General features: G+C 45.5%; 2 protein-coding genes across 11 annotated transcripts in view; one reads left to right on the top strand and one right to left on the bottom strand.

The window, feature by feature from the left end:
• Nucleotides 1-158: 158 nt before the first annotated feature.
• MRPS34 (mitochondrial ribosomal protein S34) lies at nucleotides 159-2,253 on the bottom strand. Of its 3 annotated transcripts, none has more exons than XM_082314229.1 (3): nucleotides 1,841-2,253; nucleotides 1,722-1,764; nucleotides 159-881 (listed from the first exon to the last, which is right to left on the bottom strand). In XM_082314229.1, exons 1-3 carry the CDS (start codon nucleotides 2,156-2,158, stop codon nucleotides 604-606), a joined length of 639 nt encoding a protein of 212 aa, XP_082170355.1. In that variant the 5' UTR covers nucleotides 2,159-2,253; the 3' UTR covers nucleotides 159-603. The 3 variants fall into 3 exon arrangements, 2 of the variants coding, with proteins under 2 accessions (XP_082170355.1, XP_082170356.1); XM_082314230.1 differs by having other exon boundaries at nucleotides 802-881; nucleotides 1,476-1,764; XR_014228394.1 differs by having other exon boundaries at nucleotides 811-881; nucleotides 1,409-1,764.
• Nucleotides 2,254-4,336: 2,083 nt separating this feature from the next.
• Nucleotides 4,337-25,420, top strand: part of GLYR1 (glyoxylate reductase 1 homolog) — a 28,682-nt gene continuing 7,598 nt past the window's right edge. For 2 of the 8 annotated variants that reach the window (XM_082314220.1, XM_082314219.1), the window contains exons 1-10: nucleotides 4,337-4,450; nucleotides 6,608-6,644; nucleotides 7,854-7,933; nucleotides 16,487-16,625; nucleotides 17,220-17,462; nucleotides 20,496-20,582; nucleotides 21,645-21,701; nucleotides 22,798-22,848; nucleotides 22,971-23,044; nucleotides 24,904-25,003. In XM_082314220.1, the coding sequence (XP_082170346.1) occupies nucleotides 4,413-4,450; nucleotides 6,608-6,644; nucleotides 7,854-7,933; nucleotides 16,487-16,625; nucleotides 17,220-17,462; nucleotides 20,496-20,582; nucleotides 21,645-21,701; nucleotides 22,798-22,848; nucleotides 22,971-23,044; nucleotides 24,904-25,003 (906 nt within the window). In that variant the 5' untranslated portion in view covers nucleotides 4,337-4,412. Of the gene's footprint in view, nucleotides 4,451-5,365; nucleotides 5,459-6,607; nucleotides 6,645-7,853; nucleotides 7,980-16,486; nucleotides 16,626-17,219; nucleotides 17,463-20,495; nucleotides 20,583-21,644; nucleotides 21,702-22,797; nucleotides 22,849-22,970; nucleotides 23,045-24,903; nucleotides 25,004-25,420 lie in introns of all 8 variants that reach the window. The other 6 variants (XM_082314226.1, XM_082314225.1, XM_082314221.1 and 3 more) reach the window with 5 other exon arrangements.

The raw sequence follows: 25,420 nt of genomic DNA, 5'->3' as shown, positions 1-25,420 counted from the left end.
CATGGTGTTCGTTGCCATCATATGTAAGTAACCCAGATGACTCTGCAGTGGTTAAGAGGAACCCAATGCTGTGCCTGTACTGGGTAAGCTAAGGACTCTGCGTTTGGACCTCATGATGATCTTCATGCACTGAACAAAATACCAAATTTTCTTAGAACTCTGCTGCAGAAATAAGAAAACATTTATTTTCGTTAGTAGATACATTTGTACACAGCTCTGTGAAATAGCGTGATATTCTCAGTCATTTTTTCTGTGATTTATGTAGGACCCAAATTATCTGAAAAAATGTTCTCAACAACCTAATTTTCAGGCTGCAGAGGAAATCGTGCTCCAAAGAATTGCAGCTGGATGACAGGAGCTATGCATTCAGAGACTATACAGGGAACCAAGAAGGTTCCTCTGCTGACTGAGACCAAAGTTATGGAAAAAAAATCTGAATGTATCTATCTGCCTCTTTCCTTTCAGACGAGGTGACTATACAGGGCTGGGGAGAAAGCTAGGAAACCTGGATACACCACAGTGGACAAAGGGGTCTTCTGTAAAATGGTGTGCTTCTAACACACAGTGAGGGCACATGGGAAGCTCAGGACACCGAACAGGTCTTTACACTGGTGTCCCTCTAGCTTTTTTCTTTGCACCCTGAGCGGAAGAGGCCATGACCTTCTGCAGATCGATCATTGGCTCCTCTGTGATTGGTTTTCCCTCTTTCTGCCACTGTGCAAGGATCATGGCTCGGAGGAGAGGTGGGTACGGAAGGTACCGAATGGACTCCTCTGGCACTGGGGTGAATTTCTTGAAGGCTTCCTCCTCATGCTTGGGCACCATACGCCAGTCATGGTACATGGCCTTGTCGATCTCTCGCACTTCTTCCTCAGTTTTGCCTGAGAAAAGAAAGATGATGAACACCAGTGGACAACGCTACCGACAACAACCTCCCTCCGGGAAATGCAGCAAGCGTTGACTCTCCTGTATCAAAGATGGTACAACAGGCAATAGTAAAGGAAGTTTTCAAAGGATCAGACAGTGTCTTCCCTGCTATGCTATAGGATCCCACTTCTGTTCTTGGAAATCAAAACAGAAACAGGCTGAAAGGACTACAGGCAAGTTGTTCCAATTCTCCTGACTTAAAATGTCACTTCATCTCTCTCTGATTCAGTTTCCATGGCTAAGGAACGAGAGTAATTTCTCTCTACACCGATGAAAGTTCCCTGGGAAATTCAACGTTAAAAATACCTAACACTCTTTGAATGAGAAATGTTTCAGAAACTCTAGTAAGTGACAATCATATACCTAACATAAAGCAGCTTTAAAAAGGGAAATTCACTCACTCAACTCCAAGCGTTAATTTAAAGATCCCAGTAATGTAAGTTTACCTGCCGTCACTCCTGTTTTTTACTGGTGATTTTACCTGGCCTCCCCTCACGCGTTCATTCTGTGTCTTGCTTTCCAAGTCTCAGAACTGTCTGCCACCTCACCTCGTCCCCGTCAGCGCGCTGTCCTTCCCCACCGGCAGCCGACACTGGCTCTCCCACAGCGTGCCTTAGAAACGCGTTCTGTGAGGGCCAGGTCCCGGCATTTGAAACTAAACCACGGGGAACTTCTTTTCTCATTAGCAGCAAGCCCGATTTCCCAGGGGGGAAGGCTGCGGTTCTGCAGCTCTCCCGCCCTGCCCACGGGTGCTCCCCCCAGACCTCGGGCGCCGGGACGCGAGCCGCTGTTACCTCTGAAGGTCAGGCAGCCCCAGGCTCTGCCGTGATCCATGTTCTGCAAGGAAAACAAGAACCTGCTGAGGGCGGCAAGCGGGGGGCGGCGGCGGGGAGCGGGGCGGGCGCGGCGTTACCTCGGCCGTGTGGTCCGCCTTCACCTTGGTGATGACCCAGTAGCAGGGCTCGTCGTGCGCCCACAGCCAGGACTTGCGGGTGACGGTGCGGCCCACGCCGAAGCGCGGCAGGCGGCAGAGCAGCGCGAAGAGCCGGTTCTCGCTCCGCGCGTCCTCCCAGGCCCGCACCGGCAGCCGCTTCTGCGTCAGGGGCCGCCGCATGGTCTCGTAGTCCAGGGCGAAGCGCTGCGACTCCCGCGGCCGGTTCTTCAGCGCCCGGTACTCGCGGATCTTCTTGGCCATGGCGGCGATGGGCCGGTGCAGCTTCTTGCGGGCCATGGCGCCGGCCGACGGCGCCGAGCCGAGCGCCCGCCGGGACCGCGCCGCCGCTTCCCCTGCCGCCGCCCGCCGCTTCCCCTGCCGCCGCCCGCCGCTTCCCCTGCCGCCCGGAAGCCGCCCCGCCCGGCGCCGGTGCCGCGGCGGAACGCTGGTGCCGCGGCGGAACGCTGGTGCCGCGGCCCCGCCGCCCGGGGGGCCCCCGCCGCGGGCGGCCGAGGCGGCTCCTCCCCCCGCCGCCCTCCGGCCGGGCCGCGCCGCCGCCCACCGTCAGCAGCGGCTCGGTCGCTGCCACAACAGCTCCGACAGGGAACGGCCCGAGGCGCGGCCCGGCGCGGAGCCGGCCGGGAAAACCCCTCCGGGGGTGCGGGCGGCCGCTCGCTGCCCGCGGCGGGCCCGACTCGGGGCGCAAAGGCCCGGGTGCCGGCGGGCCCGGCCCGGCAGCGGCCTGGCGCTGCGCAGCCCCTCGGGACCAGCCCGCGGCGGTTGCTGAGATGGCCCGTAACACCTGAAAGCCTGGGGCAGCGAGATCTGTTCGGACAGATTCCCCCATCTTAGGCCCCGGGGAAGGGAGCGTTCCGCGCCAGAGAGCAAATCGCTCGGGTGGGTTTTAGGAAGATGAAGGCAATGTCGGAGGCCTGCCCGCGGTTAGAGTCGGAAGCTGAGCCGGGAGCAGAAGCTGGGTCTCGTAACTCCGTTCCCCGGGACGAGACGAACTCCCCCTTGCACGAACTGCCACAGCCGCGGAGCGCCAACACAACACGGCCGCGCGGGCCAGAGCCGCTGCCTGCAGCAGAGGTGCAAGGGGTAGGAAACTGTGTAGATCTGGCTATGTTAGCCCCTGGATTTTGGCTACAGACTGGTAAATTAAACCTGTCAGAGAAAGTTTGTTTTTCTTTTTAAACCCATATCTTATATTGAAGGAAACACACCCATTCTAGTGTTGCTGTAGAGTCCTTTACTGAAGGCATTCAGGCACGCGGAGACTGGTTTTTGTCAGCAGCGAAGATCAATGCGTGGAGGAAAAGCGGGGGGCAGGAGGCGTGTGCTACACAACAAAACAAGTAAAACACCCATTTTAAAGGCTGTTAATGCTCTTAAAATAGGACATTTTCTCCTAATATGGTGCATCTCTCTTCAAAAAGGACAGGAGAGTTATAACAGGGAGGGCATACCTGATTAAGTTGACAAACACCAATTTAGAATAAGATACTCGACCTCAATCCACCCAAATTTGGGAGAAAAAGCAGAGCAATTAAACAACTTATTACAGGGTGCAGAGTGGGTATCTCCTACCTAGGGCTATGCAGCACAGGTATTGAGCTCCTGCCCTTCCCAGCACCTACATTCAGGTTTCTGAGAGCGCACAGAGCGGAAGAGGACACAAGAACGCTTGAAAATTTGTGAAACTGGCTTAGTCAGACACAGAGAGGAAGGGCAACACAAGACACAGCAAGTCGTCAGGAAAAACTGTTGCAACTCTACAACAGTTGGCTAGAGACAGCATCTCCTGGCTACTACAGCAGGAGAGCGAGTGCAAACCGTGCTCTAAAACCTACCACCTCCTAACCTGGCCGAACGGGGGTCACTCGGAGATACGAGTGCAGGTCGCAAATGTCTCCCGGTATCCAGACGCCCCGAGGAGCCGGCAGCCTGGCAGCGAGGCGTCTTGGGCAGCAACAGGATCCTTCGTTTGTTTTTCCTTCAGGCGAAATCTCACATTAAAGCAAACCCCCTTACTGCGGGGGTGCCCTAGAGACCTTTGCCGCCGCGGCTCAAGGCACGGCGCCCTCGGCTGCAGAGGAAGCCCCGGCACAAACACAGGCACCGCAGGCGGCAGGGGCGGCGGCCCCCACCGGAGCGGCCTGGCAGAGCAGCGGCGACCCCCTGACCGCCACGACCGCTTACCCCGATGTGCTCAGCACAAAGTTCTCCTGCTTGACGGCTCCTCCCGAGCCGCTGCGGGCAGGGCGAACCGGTGACAGGCGCCCGGCTTGGGGCCGGGGCGGGCCCCGCCGCCGCCGCCGCCCCCGCCCCCGGCCGGCCCCCGCCCCGCGCCGGCCCGGCGTCATCACGGCACGGCGCGTCCAATCGGCGCCGCAGCCGCAGTCACGCCTCGGGGGAGCGGCCGGTGACAGCCCGCCCGCCCACGTGACGGGGGCTGCCCAATCCCCGCTGCCGCTGCCCTCCCCCCGCGGCGGGTGCCGTCCTGTCCCGGCAGACCTTGCGCGGTGCGGCTGGTGGCTCTGTCGGTAAGATGGCGGCCGTGAGTCTGAGGCTCGGAGACCTGGTGTGGTGAGTGGCGGTGCAGGCCGGGCGGTGGCGGGGCGGAGTGTGGCGGCGGCGGCCGCGGGCGCCGGGCGGGCGGCGGTGGACGGCGGGGCAGACGCCTCTTGCGGAACGAGGCTGAGGCTCCGCCTGTGGCGGCGCAGGCGGGGCGGCGGCGGGGCTGCGCCCGGCCCAGGGGAACGCGGCGCGGCGGGAGCCGAGGCGGGCCGGGCCGAGCACTGTTACCCCGTAGCCGCGGGGGACTCCAAGGTGCGGCTGCGGGGAGGGAGGGGCTTGGCAGGGTAGGCGGCGGCGGGGCCGCGGCCCGGGCGGCGGGTCTCGCCGCCGCCGTCCCCCGGGGGCGGTGTGAGGAGGGGCGGGGGGCGGCGGCGGGAGGCAATCCGGGGCCACTGGAGCGGGCCGAGGGGAGGCGGGCTCGGCTCTCGGCCGGGCCGGCACCGGCGGCTAACGGGAGGCGGCGCATAAAAGAACCTGTGTAAGATGGAGGGGGCTGAAGGGAGCGGGACAGAGGGACGATCGTTGCGGGGCTCGGTTGGAAACACGGTCTCCTCCCAGGGCGGGTGAGAAGGGGCATAAATAAGTTAGGTGTTGAGGGAAAGCAACGATACCATTTCTTGGCAGTGCTTTAATGAAGCAACACACCAATCCGGGAAAACAGCAGTTTTTTGCAGGTTGGGATGTCCCTGTTGAAGCTTACAGAAGCCGTTTCCCCCTGTCACTCCAGTTTTACCCTCAAACAGTCAGCTGTGGTTTTGCATTTCCTGATCAGGAGAACTGAGGGGATTCCATCGAGCCCTGTAAGCGCTGATTTTTAAGTGCATAGGCTCTCCTGTACTTGATAGGCTAGGGTGTCCTGCTAGGGCTTGCAAGAAATAGCTAATCCCCAACACGCAAGTGCATGCATTTATATTTATATCCCAGATAAAAAGAAGCGCGTGCTCCAGGCTGTGACAACTGCAGTTTCTCATCCGAAAAATTGACAGTGCTGTGAAGTTGTCTAATTTATATAGCAAAGTAAGTAAAGATTGGTTCCTTTTAGCAAATTTCCTTCAAACAAGGATTTGGGGAGTGCACTCCTCTCAGTGTTGGAATGCAGATTATCCTGCTTTAGTTTTGTGCATGACAACCTAGACAGGTACTATCCCTAGAGCCATCGCAGAAGAACTGTAACAATAAGACAGTAACATATGAAAGGCTTTGATGAATGTGTTGTTCAGTACAAGAATGGAAGCATCGAATATGAGACACGGTCATGGTTACAGCTCTTGGCAGTGTTCCTGCCTGACCATCGCTACTGAATTGTCTGTGTAACATTGCCACCTCGGGAGGGGCTGCAGTGCCACTTGCTGACAATTTTTGCTTCAGGAGCTGTCAGGCTCCACAGGTTCTTTGCCAGTCTCTTGCAAGACAATGACTGATAAGGTTTTGTGAGAGTACTGCAGTCCGCGTAAGTGATGAGGGTAAGATTATAATAAAGCCACCATGCTGAGGGCTAAGATTAATGTCTCTCTTCCTCCTCTGTGAAGAAATAGTTTTGTGTAGTTTTCGTAATGGAAACATTTGCAAACATAGGAAATAAACTTTTCTGCCTTTCTTATGGCTCTTTTATATCTTTAGCACTTCTTACTGTGGTGGTGAGCACCTGAAGAAAGTGATAATGCAACACCTGTTCAGGGGGTCCTGCCATTAATGCGTTCCTGTGAGAACTTCTAAGAATCTCAGCTCTCTGAGCTGGAAATTGGTGGCTGCTCTGCTCACTAGACTGTTCTGTCTGGATGGACATAAATTACCAACCTGAACTTTGGTTGGATTGCGTTCATCAACACTTTTTTCAGTTCCTTGTGAGGGAATATCCAGTCTTACAAGAGCAATAAGCGCTATAGCACTGTATCTTCCAGGCAGTAGCTATGCTGCTGCTGTTCTGTTCACTTAAATTCTGGTAGTCCGGTGAGTTCATGCAGACTGTTCAGAGGCTTAGTTTAGGTGCAGGTATCTAACAATATAATGCTTGTGTGTCAGCTGGGCGTCTTGCCTTTCACGGTAGGTTTTGACTGTAAGTTGTAACTCTCTTAATATGAAAAATATGATGTAATGCAAAAAGGTAGACATGGGATAGTTGTTTTTTCTCTCGTTCTAGTGCCTAATACTTTCTTTTTTCTCTAGGGGGAAGCTGGGCCGGTATCCTCCATGGCCAGGAAAGGTGAGGTTTGGTTTGTTTTTATTTTTATTATTGCTTTCTTGGGTTTTGGTTTTTTTTGTTTTTGCTTTTTCCCTCTGCACAGAGAAAGCTTTGCTTGAAAGCATTTCAGTTAAAGATTAATATTGGGGGTTTTGTTTGAGTTTGGTTTTTTTGTTTTGTTGTTGGTTTTTTTTTTTTTTTTTAAATACATACCTCACAAATCTGAACTGTGAACCGGTTTAGGGCTTTATTTGATCTAGAAGTTCAACCTGTCACTAACAGCTGTTAGTTCAGATGAAATGAAAAGCAACAGAGAGCAGTTCATCCAGCTCTGGAACTGATTGTGTTTCCCAGATTTAGTTATTTAATCCCTATCACTTTCTGCAAGACAGGTTTCTTTCCTCCCATAGTAAATTGGTTAAATGCGCTGTGTTAAATAATAGAAATAAAGAGTCTGGCTTCTCAAGATACTGTTTTGGATCTATGTTTTTTGAATAATAATTCTGGGGGTAGGGAGTAGTTAAACTTTCTCTTCTGTTTTGGTTGGGTTTTTTTCTGATGAAAGGCCAAAAAGATTAAAAAACAAATAATTACATGTGCCGTTTTTATTATTTCTGCTTCTCTGAAAGAACTTTGGTTTTATTTTTGGTGTAGGTATGAGGACTAAGCATGCTGAGATAACAGCATGTGGCAGGGAAAAGTGTTGTCAATGTGACTGACAAATCGTAAATGTTTGGTTTCACTCTGGTTATTGGATCAAGTCCAGGCTCCCCTGCAGTCTTTCAGGTGTCACCTGTGTAACTGAATGACAGCTTTTCTCTTTACTAATATTTTAAACTTTATAAACAATCTATTCTGGGAGTAAAGACAAAGCTTTAAATGTAAATTTTAAAAGTTGCCGAAGTGGAACAAACTTTTATTAATGCCATTTGGCTTTCTAAATTTTAAAAAAGATCGCTAGTTTATCTATTGGAGAGGGAGAAGAAAACCTCACTAAGAATGTAGTGATGTTATCAGTGGAGTTTGGGTACTTTTTCACTTGCTGCAGCATACCCCTATCTAAGGAAATACATATTTACTTGAAAGACTTATACCAGATTCAAGTTCTCTTCCTAGTCAGATTAAAAAAAAAAAAAAAAAATCTACAATAGCTGTAACACATGACAGTAAAACCACAGAGTATAAATTTTCATTACATGCTTTTTAACTTTCACTTCTAATCACCTTCAGATTGTTAATCCACCTAAAGATTTGAAGAAACCTCGTGGAAAAAAGTGCTTCTTTGTGAAGTTTTTTGGAACAGAAGATCAGTATGTACCTGCTTGTTTCCATCTGGTGAAAAGACTGTGCCATATTGTATGGATCTTTCATGGAAGAAATGTTTACTAACACAGTGCAGTGTAGCTTTGCAAAGGATTGTCTTTGATCTACATGCAAAAAAAATTCAACTAATATCGCATGCTATAGCCGCTCATGTGGGTGTATGGAGACTGTAAAGACTTAGATACTCAATCATGTTAGAATTTTAGTTGCCTCTGTGAAGGAAAGTTCTTGGTAGCTTGCCATTTTTAGGGGAGTTGGTGTGACATGACTGGGTTAGATCTTAGCACGTAACCATGTATGAGAAAGGTACAGCCAAGAGTATTCATTTGTTTTTCTGCCAGAAAAATAAAACAGCTATATACTTGCCATTTGTAGAAGAATATATGGTCATACCTGGTGACTGAAAACATTCTTGCAGTGCTTTGGGAAGACTTTACAGTACAGGAAAGCCAAAACTGTTGCAGACTCCCTTTTTGCAAGGCAGAATTTATTGATTCAAAATATGCATACAAAAATCATAGTTATCTTAGACATAGATACTTACAAACTGGAAAAAAAAAACCACAAAAACCTGGGTATTTCATTAAACTGAAAATTATTTTGCTAATTTTTCATTTTTTCCCTTTATTTTCTGATATTTTGCATTAAGTCATGCAATAAGGGAGAAAATTACAGATATCTGCGGAAGACTAGAAAACCCTTTACTTTTTGGAAAAAAGATAACAAGAACTGAGACCATTTAATTGATGTTTTTTAAAGAAATTATTTTCGCGTGCTAAATTATTTTTGCTCAATATTTAAAAATCATTTTCCATTAAGAACCAAGGTCTAAACTTGATGGAGTAGAATTGAGTGCTGCATACTAATAGGAACATTTGTTGGATCTCTAGTAATGTAAGACAGGTGGAGGTTGGTTTGAGGGCAGAGAGTGTTTTTTGGTGGTGGAGTTGTTGTTAAACATGGTTATTTGAGCTAATCAAGTTCTAAAAGTTGAGGAGATTGACTGTTTCTATCTTGATTGTTTGTTCTCAATTCTTGTATTTCACGTTATTGAATCAAATACAGAGATGTTTTTTTATTAAGACAAGTTTGGGAAAAGTGGTCATATGTCTGGGGTACTGTAGCTGAGATTAGCAGCATGATTGCAAATGAAGAGTTCAGAGCTGCAAAACAATTGGGATTTATTACATGATTCTAGAGCTCTGGCTAGGGAAAATCCAGTCGTCTGGCACAGGGAGGTAGTGTGGTCGTTGTCTTGTCTCCCCCTCCCCCCACCCCACCTCCAGCTTGTGAAATTTAATCATTTCCTCCTAGGTAATCATGATTTAGAAATTTGCTCTCTTTGACTGGCATACCCTACCTGAAAATCAAATAGAAATAAATACCGTCCCCTTTGTTCTTCTTTTAAAATAATATTGATAGACAGAAGAGAGAGAAGCTTGTGTGCCTGTTCTACCCTGACTTGGAACTTTAAAAGAGTGTGCTGATAAGAACTGTGCTGTTCTAACCAGTGTGCTGCTTGAGAAAATTCTTGCCTTTGAGCATAATCAACAAACCAAATCAGGAAAAAATTAAATTATTTCACCTCAAATGTGAGCATGAAGAAAAAAATCCTTTTACTTACTTTGTGCAAGTAAACTAACGTGTTTCACAAATACCTTTTTTCTGGTGTGTATAAACAGTAAGTGGAAATACATAACTGACAAAATGTCACCACTCTACATTATGAACAGCATGACGAATAGGAGGATGCAGAGCTCCATCACTGACTGTAGTCCGTGGTGTGATGAGTGCACTGACTCATACTGGTATTCTAGTGCACGTTGCTTCTCTTTTCTAGCACTTTGCTCTTTCTGCCACTTTGAAGTTTGTAAGGTGACATTACTGTACCACTGATCCATTTTTACAGCTCTTCCGTTATTGCCTTACTCTGTCAAGGTTTAACAGGTGAGGATCTGGATATAAACTGTTTGCCTATTGTCCACTGTGTGTAAGGTGAAGGTGATGCTAGGTGCTGGGTAGAATCCCTCTCATAAACTTCTGAGGGTCATTGCCAGCCAGTTTGTCGATGGGTAGGCAGTCTCAGACTCGATAGTCTTCTCTTCTTCTGAGGATTCCCAGGTGACTGCTGTGGCCAGAAATGCCACCATTTCAGGCTAGTTAAAAATTGTTTCCTCCTGACTTAAGTGGCTCCAGTCTGCCATACCAAAAATTAAGGAGAAAGGTGCTTGGAAGTAAGAACTGGTGTGCATACATCTGAGCAGAGTGGATGGGAGAATAAAAACATACCGATGAGTTTGGAAGTGGGATTGCTGTAGTATATTGATAGGTTTTGGTTATTTGTGAAGTCCTGAATAGCTTAGGATACAGCACAGAAGAAAATGCATTTTTCTTTACCTGTGAATGGAATACTAATACTTACTGACCCAGTGCAATGCTGCAGTGACTAAGGAAATACATTAACTGGAAGGCTGTAAGTAGTTTTGGCCAAAGACATAAAAGTGAGAGCATGAGTGCATTCAGACTGTACTCTAAGACCTGGCTTTTGATAAAGTTTCTACTGAGCTCTATGCTCCTTATGTTTATTGTATCGGTGGAGTTAGTTGCTTCTGTCACTTTCAAACTAATAGGTTTTCTGGAAGATATGGATTTTCTGCCCATGGAAGAAGAATTTGCCTATTTATTTAAACTGTGAAGTATGCCTATGCTTTACCATGGTGAAAGCCACTTTGATATTCATAGTAGTAATATAATATCCATGTTCTATTCTAAGCGATTGCCTTAATTGTGATGCACGTACTCATGTAATGTCTCTTATTAACTTGTTCTCCAAATTGATAAGGAGATTTTTCTAGTCTGCCTAGGAGTTCTTTTTCTGAGTGTCTCTTCTCAGAGTAAGTCACATTAAAAGGGTTCTTCATCTAAAATCAAGAAGAGTTGATGGTTCCTGCCCATAGACCTGGCAAGCATGTGACAACATCCAATTATGGGAGTATAAACAGCAATTTTAATTTAGTCTTTCTAGATAGCAGTGGAACTTTGACCTCTTACCTGTGTTTCTACCTGTGCTTTTCAGATAGTTTTTAAGATCCCCTTTTGTTTCCCAAACTACAGTCTTGTCATAGGAAGTCTTTGTAGATCATTCCAGTAGTCAAGTACTGGAGTAAGTATATATAAGTAAGAACTTATACATTGCTGTATATGTGCATTTATTGCTTTTAGTAGTTAGAACTAATATAATGGCAGGCCCATAGTCTATAAGTCTTTCTTGGTGTTCTTCATCCAGTTCAAAATATTCTTACGTTTCATGGCCTGCTTGGGAATTCATTATGACATTTCATTGATGATCTGGATGAGGGGATCGAGGGCACCCTCAGTCAGTTTGCAGATGACACCAAGTTGGGTGGAAGTGTCGACCTGCTGGAGGGTAGGAAGGCCCTGCAGAGGGCCCTGGCCAGGCTGGATCGATGGGCCAGGGCCAACTGCATGAGATTCAACAAGGCTCAAGGCTGGGTCCTGCCCTGGGGGCACAGCAACCCCAGGCACCGCTGCAGGCGTGGGGAGGAGCGGCTGGGAGCTGCCCAGTGGGAAAGGGCCTGGGGGTGCTGGTTGACAGCTGCTGAACATGAGCCAGCAGTGTGCCCAGGTGGCCAAGAGGGCCAGTGGCATCCTGGCTTGTGTCAGGAATGGTGTGGCCAGCAGGAGCAGGGAGGTGATGGTGCCCCTGCGCTGGGCACTGGTGAGGCCGCCCCTCGAATGCTGTGCTCAGCGCTGGGCCCCGCACCCCAAGGCGGCCATGGAGGGGCTGGAGCGTGGCCAGAGCAGGGCAGCGAGGCTGGGGCAGGGGCTGGAGCACAAGGCTGGGGAGGAGCGGCTGGGGGAGCTGGGGGGGCTCAGCCTGGAGAAGAGGAGGCTGAGGGGAGCCCTCATCACTCTCTGCAACGGCCTGAGAGGAGGCTGGAGCCGGGGGGGGTCGGTCTCTGCTCCCCAGGAACAAGCGATGGGACGAGAGGGAACGGCCTCAAGCTGCGCCAGGGCAGGTTTGGGTTGGGTATTGGGAAAAACTTCTTCCCCCAAAGTGCTGTCAGGGCCTGGCCCAGGCTGCCCAGGGCAGGGGCTGAGTCCCCGTCCCTGGGGGGATTTAAAAGACGGGTAGACGTGGTGCTTGAGGACATGGTTTAGTGGTGGACTTGGCAGTGATAGGTTAATGGTTGGACTCGATGACCTTAAGGGTCTTTTCCAACCTTAACGATTCTATGCCATTGTCAAAACAAAAAAAATCATTGATTTGAAGGTATCATTCTACTACGTTTCATAGGAGGGTCCTGCAGTCATCAGAGATGTGTGTACAAACACACATATTCACCTCCCGTTCCACCATCTTTCCCCCCCCCCCTTAGATATTCTGTAATAGCCAAATGGTCTTGCAAGTCATGTATATCGAAGTCTTAACAGGAAGCTGGAGCAGTCCATTCTTACTCATAGCACCTCTTTGAAGCATCAGTACAAAACTAAATAGTCTCACTAAACGTGGTGGGGTCAAGGGGCACTTCCTGACTTAATGTATTAGGGAAAAATTGGAGGAAGCTTGCAATCCAAGATAAGTATAATAATCTGCAGCCTATTTCCATCATGCACAGTGATTTTAGCACAGCACTCGTTGCCTTCCCATCCTCCATATCCTGTTGGGATGCAAACCACCTACCCTCCTCTTCTGCCACTGTTCTCCCTGGTTTTCAAGGAGAGAGAAATTTCTGGATGTAGTCTTACTAAAACGTTCTTTCAGGTCCTGACATTAAAAAACACTTGCTTTAAGTTTGCCAGGTGTTGAACATGGTACTTGGCAATCTGAGGAGCCAGAGGGTATAGCCTAAGCTGACAGAGAGGGTTAGTTTACATCGCTGGTGTTTCTCAGTTAGGCAAATTATCCCATGCAGAGCTCTGTGTTGCTCTAGCCAGACTGCTGTATAGCAGAGCCAGCTGGAATGTCGTTAGACATCTCTGCAGGCAGAGTGCTATAGCTGAAAATTACTATAGTCAAAACTTTTCTACCTCTTACTGATACCTTTGGATGTGTAAGTACTCTGCAAATTTTTTTTATTGCACAAATTTGAAAAACCTAATACTTAGAATTTCTTTCAGTATTGCATGGCTGCTTGTTTTCTTTTGCTAAGTATCCACTCCTTTTAGCTGCATGGACGTTTATTCTAATTTAGTGTGGTCATTTTTCTATGTTTTTTCCATTAAGAAGTTTACATATCAAATTCCGGAGTGCAGCCATTTGAGTTGTTTTACTGATGAATATTGGAGCATTCCCTTTTAACAGCAGGAAACCCATCTTGATTTCTCTGTTGTGTGCTTGCACACACTGGGCTTATAAATAACCAAGCAGTTTTCTTTTGACTTTCAAAATTGGTTGTGTTAGCATTTAGTGTGGGCATCCAAACTGCTACAGTGTAAAACTTTATGAAATTTTTCCCAGACTGTAGTAAGTAATAGAAATTTGGAGACACAGTGCCGCTGTTTTCCATCCCTAACTGTAAGACTTGCAAAAAGTGAGTATTTCTGGATATTCCTCCGCCTCTGTTTCTCCAATTTATCATTAAGAATTGATGTCTTTAGACTGGAAGAGAGTGGCTAGAAAGTTGGGGGGTTTAAGGTCTCCTTGCCTGTGCTAAGCTTGTATAATGGATTTGAATCTGGTATCTCTGGTTGCATCTGCTCTGTGCCACTGTTTTCCAGGCAGCTCCAGGTCACATTCGTACTTGCCTCTGCTTTACAAGCATTCTAAGTTTTGATTATTGTTCATGAATATAACATGGATTTTACATGAGTAGTGGTTTTATAAGAATGATATTTTCAAGGGGATGAGGAAGGGTATGGAGAAATGAGCAGAGAAACCTGTTACTAACATGTATCTTTTTTACATCTTTTCACTTTCCATTTAGTCCATTCTTTAGAGATACCAGATGACTCTCTGCAGCAGTATGAATACAAGTTAATCTTAAATATGACATCTTCAGTAATGTAATGTCACTAATGCTTTTCTAGGGCATTAATTCATTGCTGAGTCAGGAGAGAAATAGTAGTTCCTTTTATACATTGCATCCTAGGGACCTCTTACCTAAATATTGGCCTCCATTGGCTTTGAGGTTATCGCTTAACAGAGAGAGATCTTGTGTATAAACGTGAATGATTTTGTTTGGTGGAAAGTTCTTTCATTTTTAAGTGTTTGAAACATTGTACGCAAATGCTTTATGGACATCTGGTGTCAAAAGACATGTTCGTATCTTAAAGAAGGTTGTCCAGGTAGGTGACACACAAAGGATAAACTGGAAAGGAAAAGACTGATTTTTTTTTTTTTTTAATTTATTTATTTTTAACCCTGAGACAGTATTTAAGACTGTTTTTCACTTAAGCTAGTTTGTCTGATATCTCCAGCTCTTTGTCCTGGGGGATCACAAGTGCCAAGATGGACCTCTGAAGCCAGGAGCCAGAAAGCTTTGTGCTTCAGACTTCCTCCATGCCAAAGGAAAAGTAATGAGAAAGGAAGCTAATGAACACGTGCAGTGAGGAGGGATAGGTTGTGCAGAAACCCAAGAGAATGCCTTGATAGAAAAATAATTATTTTATTTAGAAGTTCAAATCCGGCAACAACATTTAACATGCTTTATTATAATGTACTCCAAAATTGTGTTTCCTTTGTATACATAATGGAAAGCCTTCTCATGAGCTGATGTTGTCTAGTGCCTAGGGATGCTTTGTCACTGAGTGCCACACAGAAGAGCTTTACAGTATAAGTGAATTTTAAGATATGTTTCACTATGTAGTCTGGGCAGCTAGGAGGGATTCTCTGAATAGCTGCTGGATGGCAGGCTCTAGTCTGAAAGTAATGATTTGACTCATTATAATATGTTAAGTCAGTTATTATGAAGGAGGTGTAAACTAAGCAAAAGGATTCAGCTTTGCGTGCAAAAGAGTACTGGGTTCTGCTTCCAGGCTAAGGTGGAATCATGGTGTAGGCTATACTGGCAGTGTGGAAAGGATGCTAGCATTTTCTGTGGTCAGTTCTAGCAGGAGGCCTCATCTCTCCAAATGTGACCCAAAAAGTTGCAGTCTACCTTAAGCAAGTTGATTCCTGACTACAAACAATGGCTAACGCCAGTGAAGAGAAAGATCTCCATGAAGTTTTAAAGAGTTTACTGGGCTTTACTACTTCGTGAAGAGAGGACAAGCAAGATCCAGCAAAGCATTATTGTTGTTGTTGTTGTTGTTATTATTTTCACCTTTATGTTCAGTTTAGCTGTATGACATGATGCTTACAGTGTCTGAAAAGGCAGCTATTAAACCACTTTACCTGCTTGCAGGAGCTAGACCGTGCTGGAGAATATTTAAAACCTATAATCATGGCTAGTTGGCGTTTGTAACAGAGAGATGTTTTGCAACCAGGGAAAATCAGTTTGACTGGTTTTTACTGTGTGCTGGGCTGCTGTATGCTAAGAAGCACGTGCTAGCTCAGGAAAAGCTTTTCTAAAACTTACACAAGTCTGTGTTTCAGTAGGATGGAAATAGCTTTGTAACAGTGTGGCTGATAAGCCTGGGCTTGAATCTGGGGAGAGAATAAGGTAGTCTAATCTGCGAGCACCACAAGGAATGCTGAAAGCAAAGGCATTCCCCAAAGCCTCACTGAAGGACTGGTAGCAGAGCTTGTCAACCTGAAGGAAAGTGGTGTTGTCCCCCTGTGCTTGACCACTTAACCATTTGGTAAATGTCAAGAAGTCCTATTTAGCAGCAGTGGAAACAGGGAAGTCATTTGAGTTTCCTCATAGGACTGCAGTCAGGTTAATACTCTGCTACTGTACCAGTTTCTCTTAAAATATCAACAGTGAAGAAAAATTTTTTTTTTCCTCAAAAGTGAAAATGTTGTTTCGTACAGAATATTAAGATACATCAGAACTATGTTCAGCAATGAGCTGTGGTGTATGCACTCACTTTATTTGTGGTCAGCTCTATTGTGAGATACGTAATTTGGGGTTTTTTCTCCATTTTTTGCAGACACTTGTGTGTGCACAGTATGTTTGAACAAGGGATTGATGGCTTAGAATTTTTATATGGTCTCCACTTTCAACAACCTCTTGAGCAGATTGATATTATTGGCTACCTTATGTGGAGGCATGTGATTGTGGGTATTCCTCCTGGTGATACAAGAGCAGTCACTAGACTGCCTTTGTTCTAAACAAGTACCTATGATCACATCAAAAAGCTGTCTCGCTGATAGAGAATATGAATAATGCTTAGAGCAGAGCACTGCTAACATGAAAGGATATAAAACTTGAGAGACAAACCAAGTAAAAGTGCCAGAAGAAAGTTCTCAGTGAATGCAGAAACGACACCCCTTCAGGTTGTAGAAAGGAAGTGAGTTTGGTCTGCTATCATCAGTTGCTCTGGAGAAAAAAGTGTGTCTGTCTGTTTCTAAAAGTGGGATGGTTGAGAAAGTTCCTGTTTGGAGAATATAACTAACTTGGTTTCTTGGTTTCTAGTGCTTGGATCAAAGTGGAGCAGCTGAAGCCTTATCACCCTCACAAAGAGGAAATGATAAAGATTAACAAGGGTAAGCGCTTCCAGCAAGCTGTGGATGCTGTAGAGGAGTTTCTTAGAAAAACCAAAGGCAAGGACCAGGTGAGTGGGTTCCTTTTTACTGTGTGCATCAAAACAAGTCTTGGCATGAATGATGGTCAGATGCATTTTTATGTGAAAGGAGTTTGTTGCCTCTGGCAATTTGAGGAGGGGTTAGTTTTCATTCCTTTGTTGGTTTTGTTTTGTTTTGTTTTTTCCCCCAATCCTCTCTTCTTCCTCTTTCAGTCTTGTTTGGTGGGGAAAAAGATGTTGTTAAACTGATGGAGAAACTGAAGAGGCTAATTGATCTGCTTATGATGACTTGATAAATCAGTCTTAAGTCTTGGGCTAGAATTTGATATCTACTAATCTTGTCTTTAGTATATTGGAAGTGCACATTGCACGCACTCCCAGCAAGTCTTCAAGTGGCCTGTTCTGTTACCACTTACTTAAACTGATGTATTTTTGCAGGAGAACTAACCAGGAACTTCACTCACCGACTTCAAAGGGCTAACAAGTATCTAGTTTTCAAGTTAATGTGTCGTTGTTTTGCTTGATAGTAATCAGCACAGGGTCCTTCACATCCTTGGTTTTGCATGAAAATCATTCCAGCTCTCCTCTTCTTTCCTTACCATCTTCTATTCTGTAATCTCTCAGGCGTCTTCCCATAACTCCAATGAAGAGAAGAATCGGCGTAATTCCAGTGAAGAAAGAGGCAAGCAATCTGCCGGTGAAGAGAAACGCAAAGCCAGTTTGTCTGAAGGGAAGTTGAAGAAGGGCACAGGGGAAGGAAAAAAGAGGGTCTCTTCTGTATCGTCAGAGAGAGGATCAAAATCACCTTTGAAAAGAGCCCAGGATCAGAGCCCCCGAAAGCGGGGGCGTCCACCCAAGGATGAGAAGGTTTGTGTTGTGCATGTCCGCCAGTGCCCTGTGGACTTTGCAGATGCACTCTAGGGTTGACTGGCACCTTGACTAACAGGCCAGCAGGAAGAATCAGTTCAGTATCAGGTTTTTTTAAGCTGTTCCGTGTTACTACTTCTAGACCATTTGGCTGCCTGATACCTTTGGCAAGCATATTGTTGATTCTTCCTGTAATTTTTACCAGTTAGTTATTTTGAGTGGCTCTATTCATGTCTTTGAGAGGGCTTTGAGAACTGTATCATGAGACTCCACGTTTCATCTTGCCATCCCTCAAATTCAGTTTGTGTGGGAAGGATTAGTGAAGAGATGTGGGTCTTCATCTGATTCCTGACTTCTCCCATCTCATCTACTTTGTATGATTAAGTGATTAGTAGTCACTCAACTTCGCCCTCAGTACTTAGAGAGGGTGGGGTATTCTTAAGGGCTAGGGCTTAAAGAAGAAACTCTCGTAGCCTGGGGAATCCGCCAGAAGAACTAATTGTATTCATTTCCGCTTCTGTACTATAGGATATATTTCTGTCCTCCATTACAGAGGTTCCGACCTTGGAGCATTATTATTTTATCCCCATTACTTCTCTGTTATTTCTGGATGTTGTGGCAGCAACTATAGCCACCAATACTTTGTCTACCCTCATCTAGAGTTCCAGCCTTCTTATTTATTGTGGAACTCACTGTTGTGGTCCAGATCTTCCTTTTCCAAATGGATAATTATTTCAGTGGATGATTACAATGCACATACTCCATCAGAGACTACACGTGAAGACCATTGGGAGACTTCAGCTGATAAACCATGCGGCAGCCTGCTTGCTCACCTGTGCTTCAAAGGGATCACGTTACGCTGTGCTTCACAATCTTTGCTTTCAGTGCACTTCAGGATGCAAGTCAAGATGGTAGTCTTTCATCTCCAAAATTGTGAATGGATTGGCCTTCACTGGTTGAACAGCGAACTCTTTCTTGATGTAATAAAATGAAGCTGATCATCTCGGATGTTAGCTATGAAGGAAATAATGGCGCTTTTTTTTGAGTCAGCTTCTGTTAAATCAGGCTGTACAGCAGAGCCCATCAGTTTCTCCTTTTGGGGGGAGTTGGAGGAGGGGAGGAATGGATGCGTATTTGTGGATTCTTACTAATAATTACAGAACTTGTGACTTGACTGATGCAGGAGAACACTTTACCAGCAACATACTTTCGCCCTTCAAAGCGTCTTGCTGTGAGCATGTTGTATCTTCACATATTCCTGTTACAATAAGCCACGGGGCCTTTTTTCCTCCTTGCAAAATGTTTTTGTGTCTTTGAGCTAGATTCATTCCAAAATTAATCAAAACTAATGGCTGGGAGAATTCTGATCGTGCTGACACATTGCATGCTTAGGTTTTACTGTATTAGCTACCTCAGGGCATCAGAGTGCTTTGAGTGAGTTAATTGTGGTAGCAGAAATTATTTTACTGGATTGCAAGCGGAATGGTTTTAAACAGCTTATCACAAAGAGATGGCCAGCTATGTGATAAATGTCTGGCCACAGACCATGAAAACAAGCAGGCTGATGTAGGAAAGTAGCCTTATAGCTTCTGGAAAGTGATGTACTGACAATTAAAGAAATTGCCATGAAAGTATAACAGTACTGCCTTAATACTATTTTTCAGCCTGTGAAATAATTTTAAAATCTTGTTGTCTTCTTGCCCGATTCTCATAATTTCCCCAAATTCTTAGCCCTAGGGTAGAAAACATTTATGTTGCTGTTCTGAATTGCTGCAGTGTTGGGATTTGGGGGTTTTGGCCCCATCACAGTCCACATTCTGGCTTTCCAAGTAATAAGGATGCAGAAAATTCAAGGATCTAGTTGTTGCAGAGGTGTGCTCTATCTAGAAATGCTCTGTAGGCATACATGATCATTCAAATACTCTCATTTTTAAGCTTATGAATATTTTCAAAGGACCAGCATGACTTCGTAGGTATCGGAGCAGGCTTCATCCATGCTTTGCCAGTTGAAAAAGCAGCATAGTCTCTAAGGAGAGAATTTTAGTGTGCAAGACTCTCCCTAGACTGAAATGACACTTTAAGGTTGGAGACTGATGTCTAAGTTGTCCCTGCTAAGAGATGAAACAGTTGCATCAGTCTGGGTTACCTCCAGGAGTCTTGCTCTTGCCTTTTTTTGCAAAGAGTGCTCTTCTCTTGTGGTTCTGCATGGACACTAAGGTATATTGTGCATTTTCAGGAAGTAATATTGCAGGGGAGATAATGTGATTCCATTTCTGGACCCTCATTTCAGGAAGATAACGCATACTATGCAGAAGTCCGGTACATTCTCTTCCTAGAGCATAAAGACCTATATATCTATAGCATATGTCTATGACCTATAGCATAAAGACCTATTTTAATGTATATATCTTGGGGAAATAAGAAAGAGAAATTTTAATCTACTCAACAGTAAAAAATCTGATGCGTTAAGTATTATCATGACATTACAAATCGGGGCCCTTTGAGTGAATGGGGCAGTCCACATATCGGTTTGTCTCATGGATTCTGCGAACTTGAGCAGATGTGACTATCAGCCTCATGCTTTGAAGGTTCTCCTGTTAACAGGTAGGCTACTTCTTTATGATAGTGGAGGATTAGAAGACTTCAGACATCTGACTGGTGATGCTCTTCACCCATTTGTTTAGCTTTTTGCATCCACCAGAGAAAAATGCTGGATCAAGTGTGTTCGTTTGCTTGTCTGTTCTTTGCATGATTACACAAGTGCAATGATTCCTCTTACATGTGAAGAATGGATTCTCCAGAAGCCGTAACTGTGACTGAATTCCTTCATTGGCAGTTCATGTTTTCTTCAGCTCACCTGTGTTGATAATAGACTGTGTGTTCAAATATGAACTCTTCATGCAAGGCATATGAAATGGAAGGCATTTGTAGTGCTTTTCAAAACTCTGTATGTGTGCTCATATGACCAACATGCTGTGGCCAGCCACTGAGCCAGGTTGTAAGCTCTTTCTGATCTTCCTTCTGTCTCCTCAGGACCTCACAATTCCAGAGTCAAGTACAGTGAAGAGAGTGATGACTGGGACAGTGGCTGGATTTAAATGGCCGCCAAGCGTCAGTGAGGTGAGAAACTTTACAACATATGCGATCTAGGAACCGAGTTTGTGGAAGCAAATCTGGAACCTTTTGTCTGGACTGTAAGATAGCGAGAACTTCTCTCCCCCCTGTAGGAACAAAATAAGATGCTCTCGTTCTGTCATTCTGTAGTGTAACAAAGCTAGACAATATCCTGGGCAATTAAGAAGTATTCTGGGAAGTGAGATTTCAGTCTTTGTGGAACCATTTGCAGAGTCACACTTAACTTGCAGCACTCATTTTTGCACATCTCCTTCTTTGGAGATGTTCAGAACCCGCTTGGACGCAATCCTGTGCAACCTGCTCTAGGTGAACCTGCTTTAGCAGGGGGGTTGGATTAGATGATCTCCAGAGGTCCCTTCCAACCCCAACCATTCTGTGATTCTGTGAAAAGTATTTCTGGGACTGGCTTCCCAAAACTGAAGGAGATGATGTGGATAGTCTCTCCCTGTCTGGATACTATCATATGGGGTGGTTTCATTTGGTTTCCCTCGTAAGCAGCTTTTGGAAACCTTTCATTTTTGTGCATAAATAAGTGGTCAGTAAAGCAGAGTAAGAGCAGCATGGCTCTAGGCTAGCGCACATGATGCTCATCGGGGAAGTGAGATACCTGGGCCTACAGTCCTTGTTGCTGTTAATGTGGGTTTGCCTAGCATGTAACAGTGCTAGGTGTAATCTCTAGCCAATTCCCAGAATGTTGTTTTAAGGAGTTCCTTGGAAGCTGGAAAATAAGTGTTTTCATTCCCTTGGGAAGAGGAAGAAGTGGGATATGAGATCTCTTCTTCCCATGTCAATCTTGCTCATAATTTTCTTCGGTTTTCCTACAGATGTCCAAAAATGAGGAATTTGGCTTGAATGGCTTTGGTTTTGAGAATGAAACATAATATAAACTGCTTAATTGAAGCAGGCTGCTTGATAGAGCTGATACATTATATATTTTCCACCTTAAGCTATTGTTCTCATGCAGCTTGGGAGAACAAGGAAATTGTGCTGTCGTTGCTCAGTGACTCTCTGGGAATGTTTCTGAGCATGTACTTTCTCTCGTTGTAGCCTGTGAAGGACAGTGATCCACACTTTCATCACTTCCTGCTGAGCCAGACAGAGAAGGTGAGAATTTGGCAGACAGGATCATTCTGCTGGTCTGTCTAGCTTGGCATCCTGCCCTTTGCAGGGACTAAGTACAAGGAGTATGCATAAAGAGCTCTGGAATTCTGTTCTTTGGGAGCTAGCGGCAATTAGATTCTCACGTGCAATCTTGTAGTTCAATTTTCTCCTAACCTTAAGGTTTAGAATGATTTAGCATTGAGTACAGTGAATAGTTTAAGTAATTAAAGATGATCTAGCACCAGGATTTGACAGATCTGTTGTAGTAAATTCCGTAGCTTGAACATTGAGGGGTAGGAAAAGCTGTTTTTCTGTTTAAAAACCTTGTTGTTTGATTGTCTTTGGTTGTCCTACCAGTTCCTTCAGCTGGATGAACTTGCCAATTAACTGAATATGGCAGGAGAATTTCCAGGACCAGAAAAGCTCCATGTAAAATATAGCCACTTTATCTCCTGAGAGTCAGAAGCCTTGCAGGATTTTATCTCCAGCAGCGAACATCAGGAGGAAAAGGAAAGATCAAATTAAATGAAAAAGGATTTGTATCTAGCTGAGGATCTGGGCAGAGCCAGAAGGATTAAGAGCAGCTAATGGTTTTAATCTAGACAAGCTCACAATAAGCAGCAGGGGAAGAAGCAGCCTTCACCTTAACGTTTGTTGAAAGCCATGTGCCTTCTCACGTTAACAAGAAGGTTTTGCTTCTGCAGCTGCATTGACAGACTGAGCATAGATATGAGGCAAGGTGCTCTGTGGCAGGCTTTAGAGATCTCTGTTTTCTTTGGGCCAAATGTGAAAGTAGGGATGCCCTGGATCCTTGCCTCTAGAGGAGCCTGACAGAGGAGCTACAGAAAGGAGTTTGCAGTACCTGTATCAGAAGACAGGCTGAATTGCTGGGGCAGGGTGGGAAAGGAAGAGCTTAGTATGTTGCAATAGGCTTTTGTTTTATTTTCTCCCATTGAGGGAAGCCTGAGAGTTTTCCTGCTCTGCAGATGGTGGTGGGTGGGTGAGCTGCCTGTTTCTATGTAACAAGGATATGGTCTGTTTGCTCAGCAGAGCAAATCAGCACTGTCCTTCCCCTGAATGCTTTGTCTTCTCCATACAGCCAGCTGTCTGCTATCAAGCCATCACAAAGAAGCTGAAGGTTTGTGAAGAGGTAAGGCAAATCTTGGCTTTGATGGATTGTCCTTTCTGTCATGTGGACTTGCAGTTCCTCCAGAGCTGTGCACTCTATTTTTTCTTTTTTCCCCCCCTCTTCCCCCTGCCCCCTCTCCCCAGGAAACAGGATCCACCTCCATCCAGGCAGCAGACAGCACAGCAGTCAATGGCAGTATCACGCCTACAGACAAAAAGTAAGATCTCCAACGCACTTCAGCCATTTCCCTTCCTTTTTCTCCTTCCCAGCTCATACGTGCAGCCATTATCCAGCTTGTCACTGAGAATAAATAAACCTAACATTTCCCTCTAACTACAGATCTCCTCTGTCCTTGTGTGAAACTGATTTGAGGGGCTGGGGGGGAGGGAGGCAGCTAAAAACAAATGGGCTGTACAGTAGAAAAATTCAGAATAAGGTCTGGCCTGGATACATTTGCAATTCAGGGCTTTTTTGCAGTCACCCTTTTCCTGTAGGGCATACTGCAGAACATTAAGCAGCAGTATTTCTGAATGCTGTATGGGGCAGAAAGATAAAAAGGTATCTTCCTCCAGTACTGCCTGGCAGTTGGCTGGGGTTGTTTAATCGCTCCGCTGAGCATGTAGAAGACAAGAGGAAGAGGGAGGCGTGTTCTCCCAGCACAAGAGCTTTGCTGTGTAGCACGTGAGCTTTCTGGTTTCTTCTAACATCCCCCTTCTCCTTTCTAGAGTGAGAGAAGCCTAACTTGAGCTTCCTGTTTCACTCTGTAACTTCCGCTCTGTTCAAATTGAGTTCAGGCCACAGCTTGCTGTTTGCCGTTGGGGTCGTTCTCATGGGATGTCAGTTCTCAACTGTACTCCAGGGGAACCAAAATAACAATGAAGCTGTTCAGGTAAAACAGTCTCTTAGGAAAGCGTGGCTCAGAGGTGGGTTGGGAGAGAAAGAATATTTTCTCTGTTTTAGAGACTTGAAAATAGGTGGACCTTGTTTGGGCTGTTTAAGGAGCCTATAGTGACTTGCTCTGACCTGTCTAAATTAGTTTGCTCTAACAAAAGGCAGCATGGCTAGCTGGGAGAGTGCAGGTGGCTTGCAAAAGCCACAGCACATCTGTAGTGTGGCTAATTCTGAAGAATTAACTGGGGAATTGCCAGGCAGATTTCATTGTGAAGTTAAATCAGATGTGTAACTGAACACTTCAGAATCTCCTACTACAACTGTGGTTTTGGTATGAAGCTAGCTGCATGATGTACAAAAGGATCCTGGCAGCAATGACTGCAAAGGAATTCCTGTTGCAGGTAACTGTAGGGATGGAACTTGTTAGTGCGTTGTCTTTTTCTTGAAGGGGGGGAGCAAAACTCTTGCCAGCGGCGGGGCGGGGGGGTGGGCATGGGGGAAGGCAGCTGGTATCTGGGACTGTTGTATTGTCGCTCATGGTGACCTGTACTGGCCTATTACTTCCTTTCTTTCTGTATCTGTCCAAAATCGCAGCTGTAGAGCAGCGACTAGGTCTTTGGTCTGTGTGTGATGCTTAGCCCAGTAGTCCTTGCTGGGCTTTATTAAAATAAAGATTGTAATGTATCATTCAATAGTGTAAGCAAGTCATTGTACATGTGACTTAGTTTAAAAATCAGAAGATTTAATTAAAGAAGCACCTGCTGATCTCTGAATGTTCCCTTTATCTTCAATAAGGCAGTGGCTGGCAACAGAAAGCACAAGAGCAGCAATTTTAATAAAACAAAACAAACAAACAAAAAACCCCCAAGCAAACAAACAAACAAAAAAAAAACCCAGGCCACCAAACCTTTAATATTTAGGTAGTCTTCTGAAGCAGACTAAAGACTTTCTTCAGGAAGTTTAGGGATGCTTGGTAAGCAAAATAAATACCAGCTTGCTTTTAAAGCTCAGTATCTGCCCATTCTGGCTGTGGCTACAGTGGAACATGTTTGGTTTTGTTGTGGTTTTGGGTTTGGTTTTTTTTTTCTGGTGATGCTACAGGAGTTGCTCTTCATCGTTTCCAAGACCACAAGAGGCTGACACCAATTGCTTTCTGTTGCATTAATGTTTATCTCTTCCCCTCAGGATAGGATTTCTGGGACTTGGCCTGATGGGAAGTGGCATTGTCTCCAACTTACTGAAGATGGGTCACACTGTCACTGTCTGGAACCGGACTGCTGAGAAGGTAGGCATGTGCTTAAGGCACAGGTGATACTTAACCTTTTCTAAACATATGGTTAGCTCTAGCTCAAGAAGGCCTGGAGTCACCAATCGGTGGTGCCTGGGAGATGGTGCCAAAGAAATACAAGTATATGCTTGCCACCTTGTTCTGTTATTATTATTTCCTAGATGCTTGTTGGTGGCCACTTTTGACTAGATGAAGGTGTAGTCTTTCCTAGTATGGTCACTCTTATGTGAATAGTTCCCACCCCGTTGCCATTTTGTATGAAACGAGAGAGTTGCCAGAAAAATTACAACCTTGTATATGTGTTGAGGAACACAATGTAAAGTGCCTCTGGAAATACTGCTGATGTAGATAGCCAAGTCATTGTGTCATGGAGCTGGACAAAAAGACCACGTACTGGGGAGCTGATCGTAGGAG

Source organism: Platalea leucorodia (genome assembly GCF_965183815.1).
Source record: "Platalea leucorodia genome assembly, chromosome: 5".
Lineage (NCBI taxonomy): Eukaryota > Metazoa > Chordata > Aves > Pelecaniformes > Threskiornithidae > Platalea > Platalea leucorodia.
The sequence above is the reverse complement of the archived record's forward strand: the minus strand, read 5'-3'. Positions and strand labels throughout refer to the sequence as shown.

Bases quoted from the DNA above. Each gene is read 5' to 3' on its own strand.
- MRPS34 (XM_082314229.1), bottom strand. From the start codon at position 2,158: ATGGCCCGCAAGAAGCTGCACCGGCCCATCGCCGCCATGGCCAAGAAG. The intron at 1,765-1,840 runs GTAACGCCGCGC...TTTTCCTTGCAG, and splicing joins AGGCGGACCACACGGCCGAG to AACATGGATCACGGCAGAGC. The intron at 882-1,721 runs GTAACAGCGGCT...TTCTTTTCTCAG, and splicing joins GGGCTGCCTGACCTTCAGAG to GCAAAACTGAGGAAGAAGTG.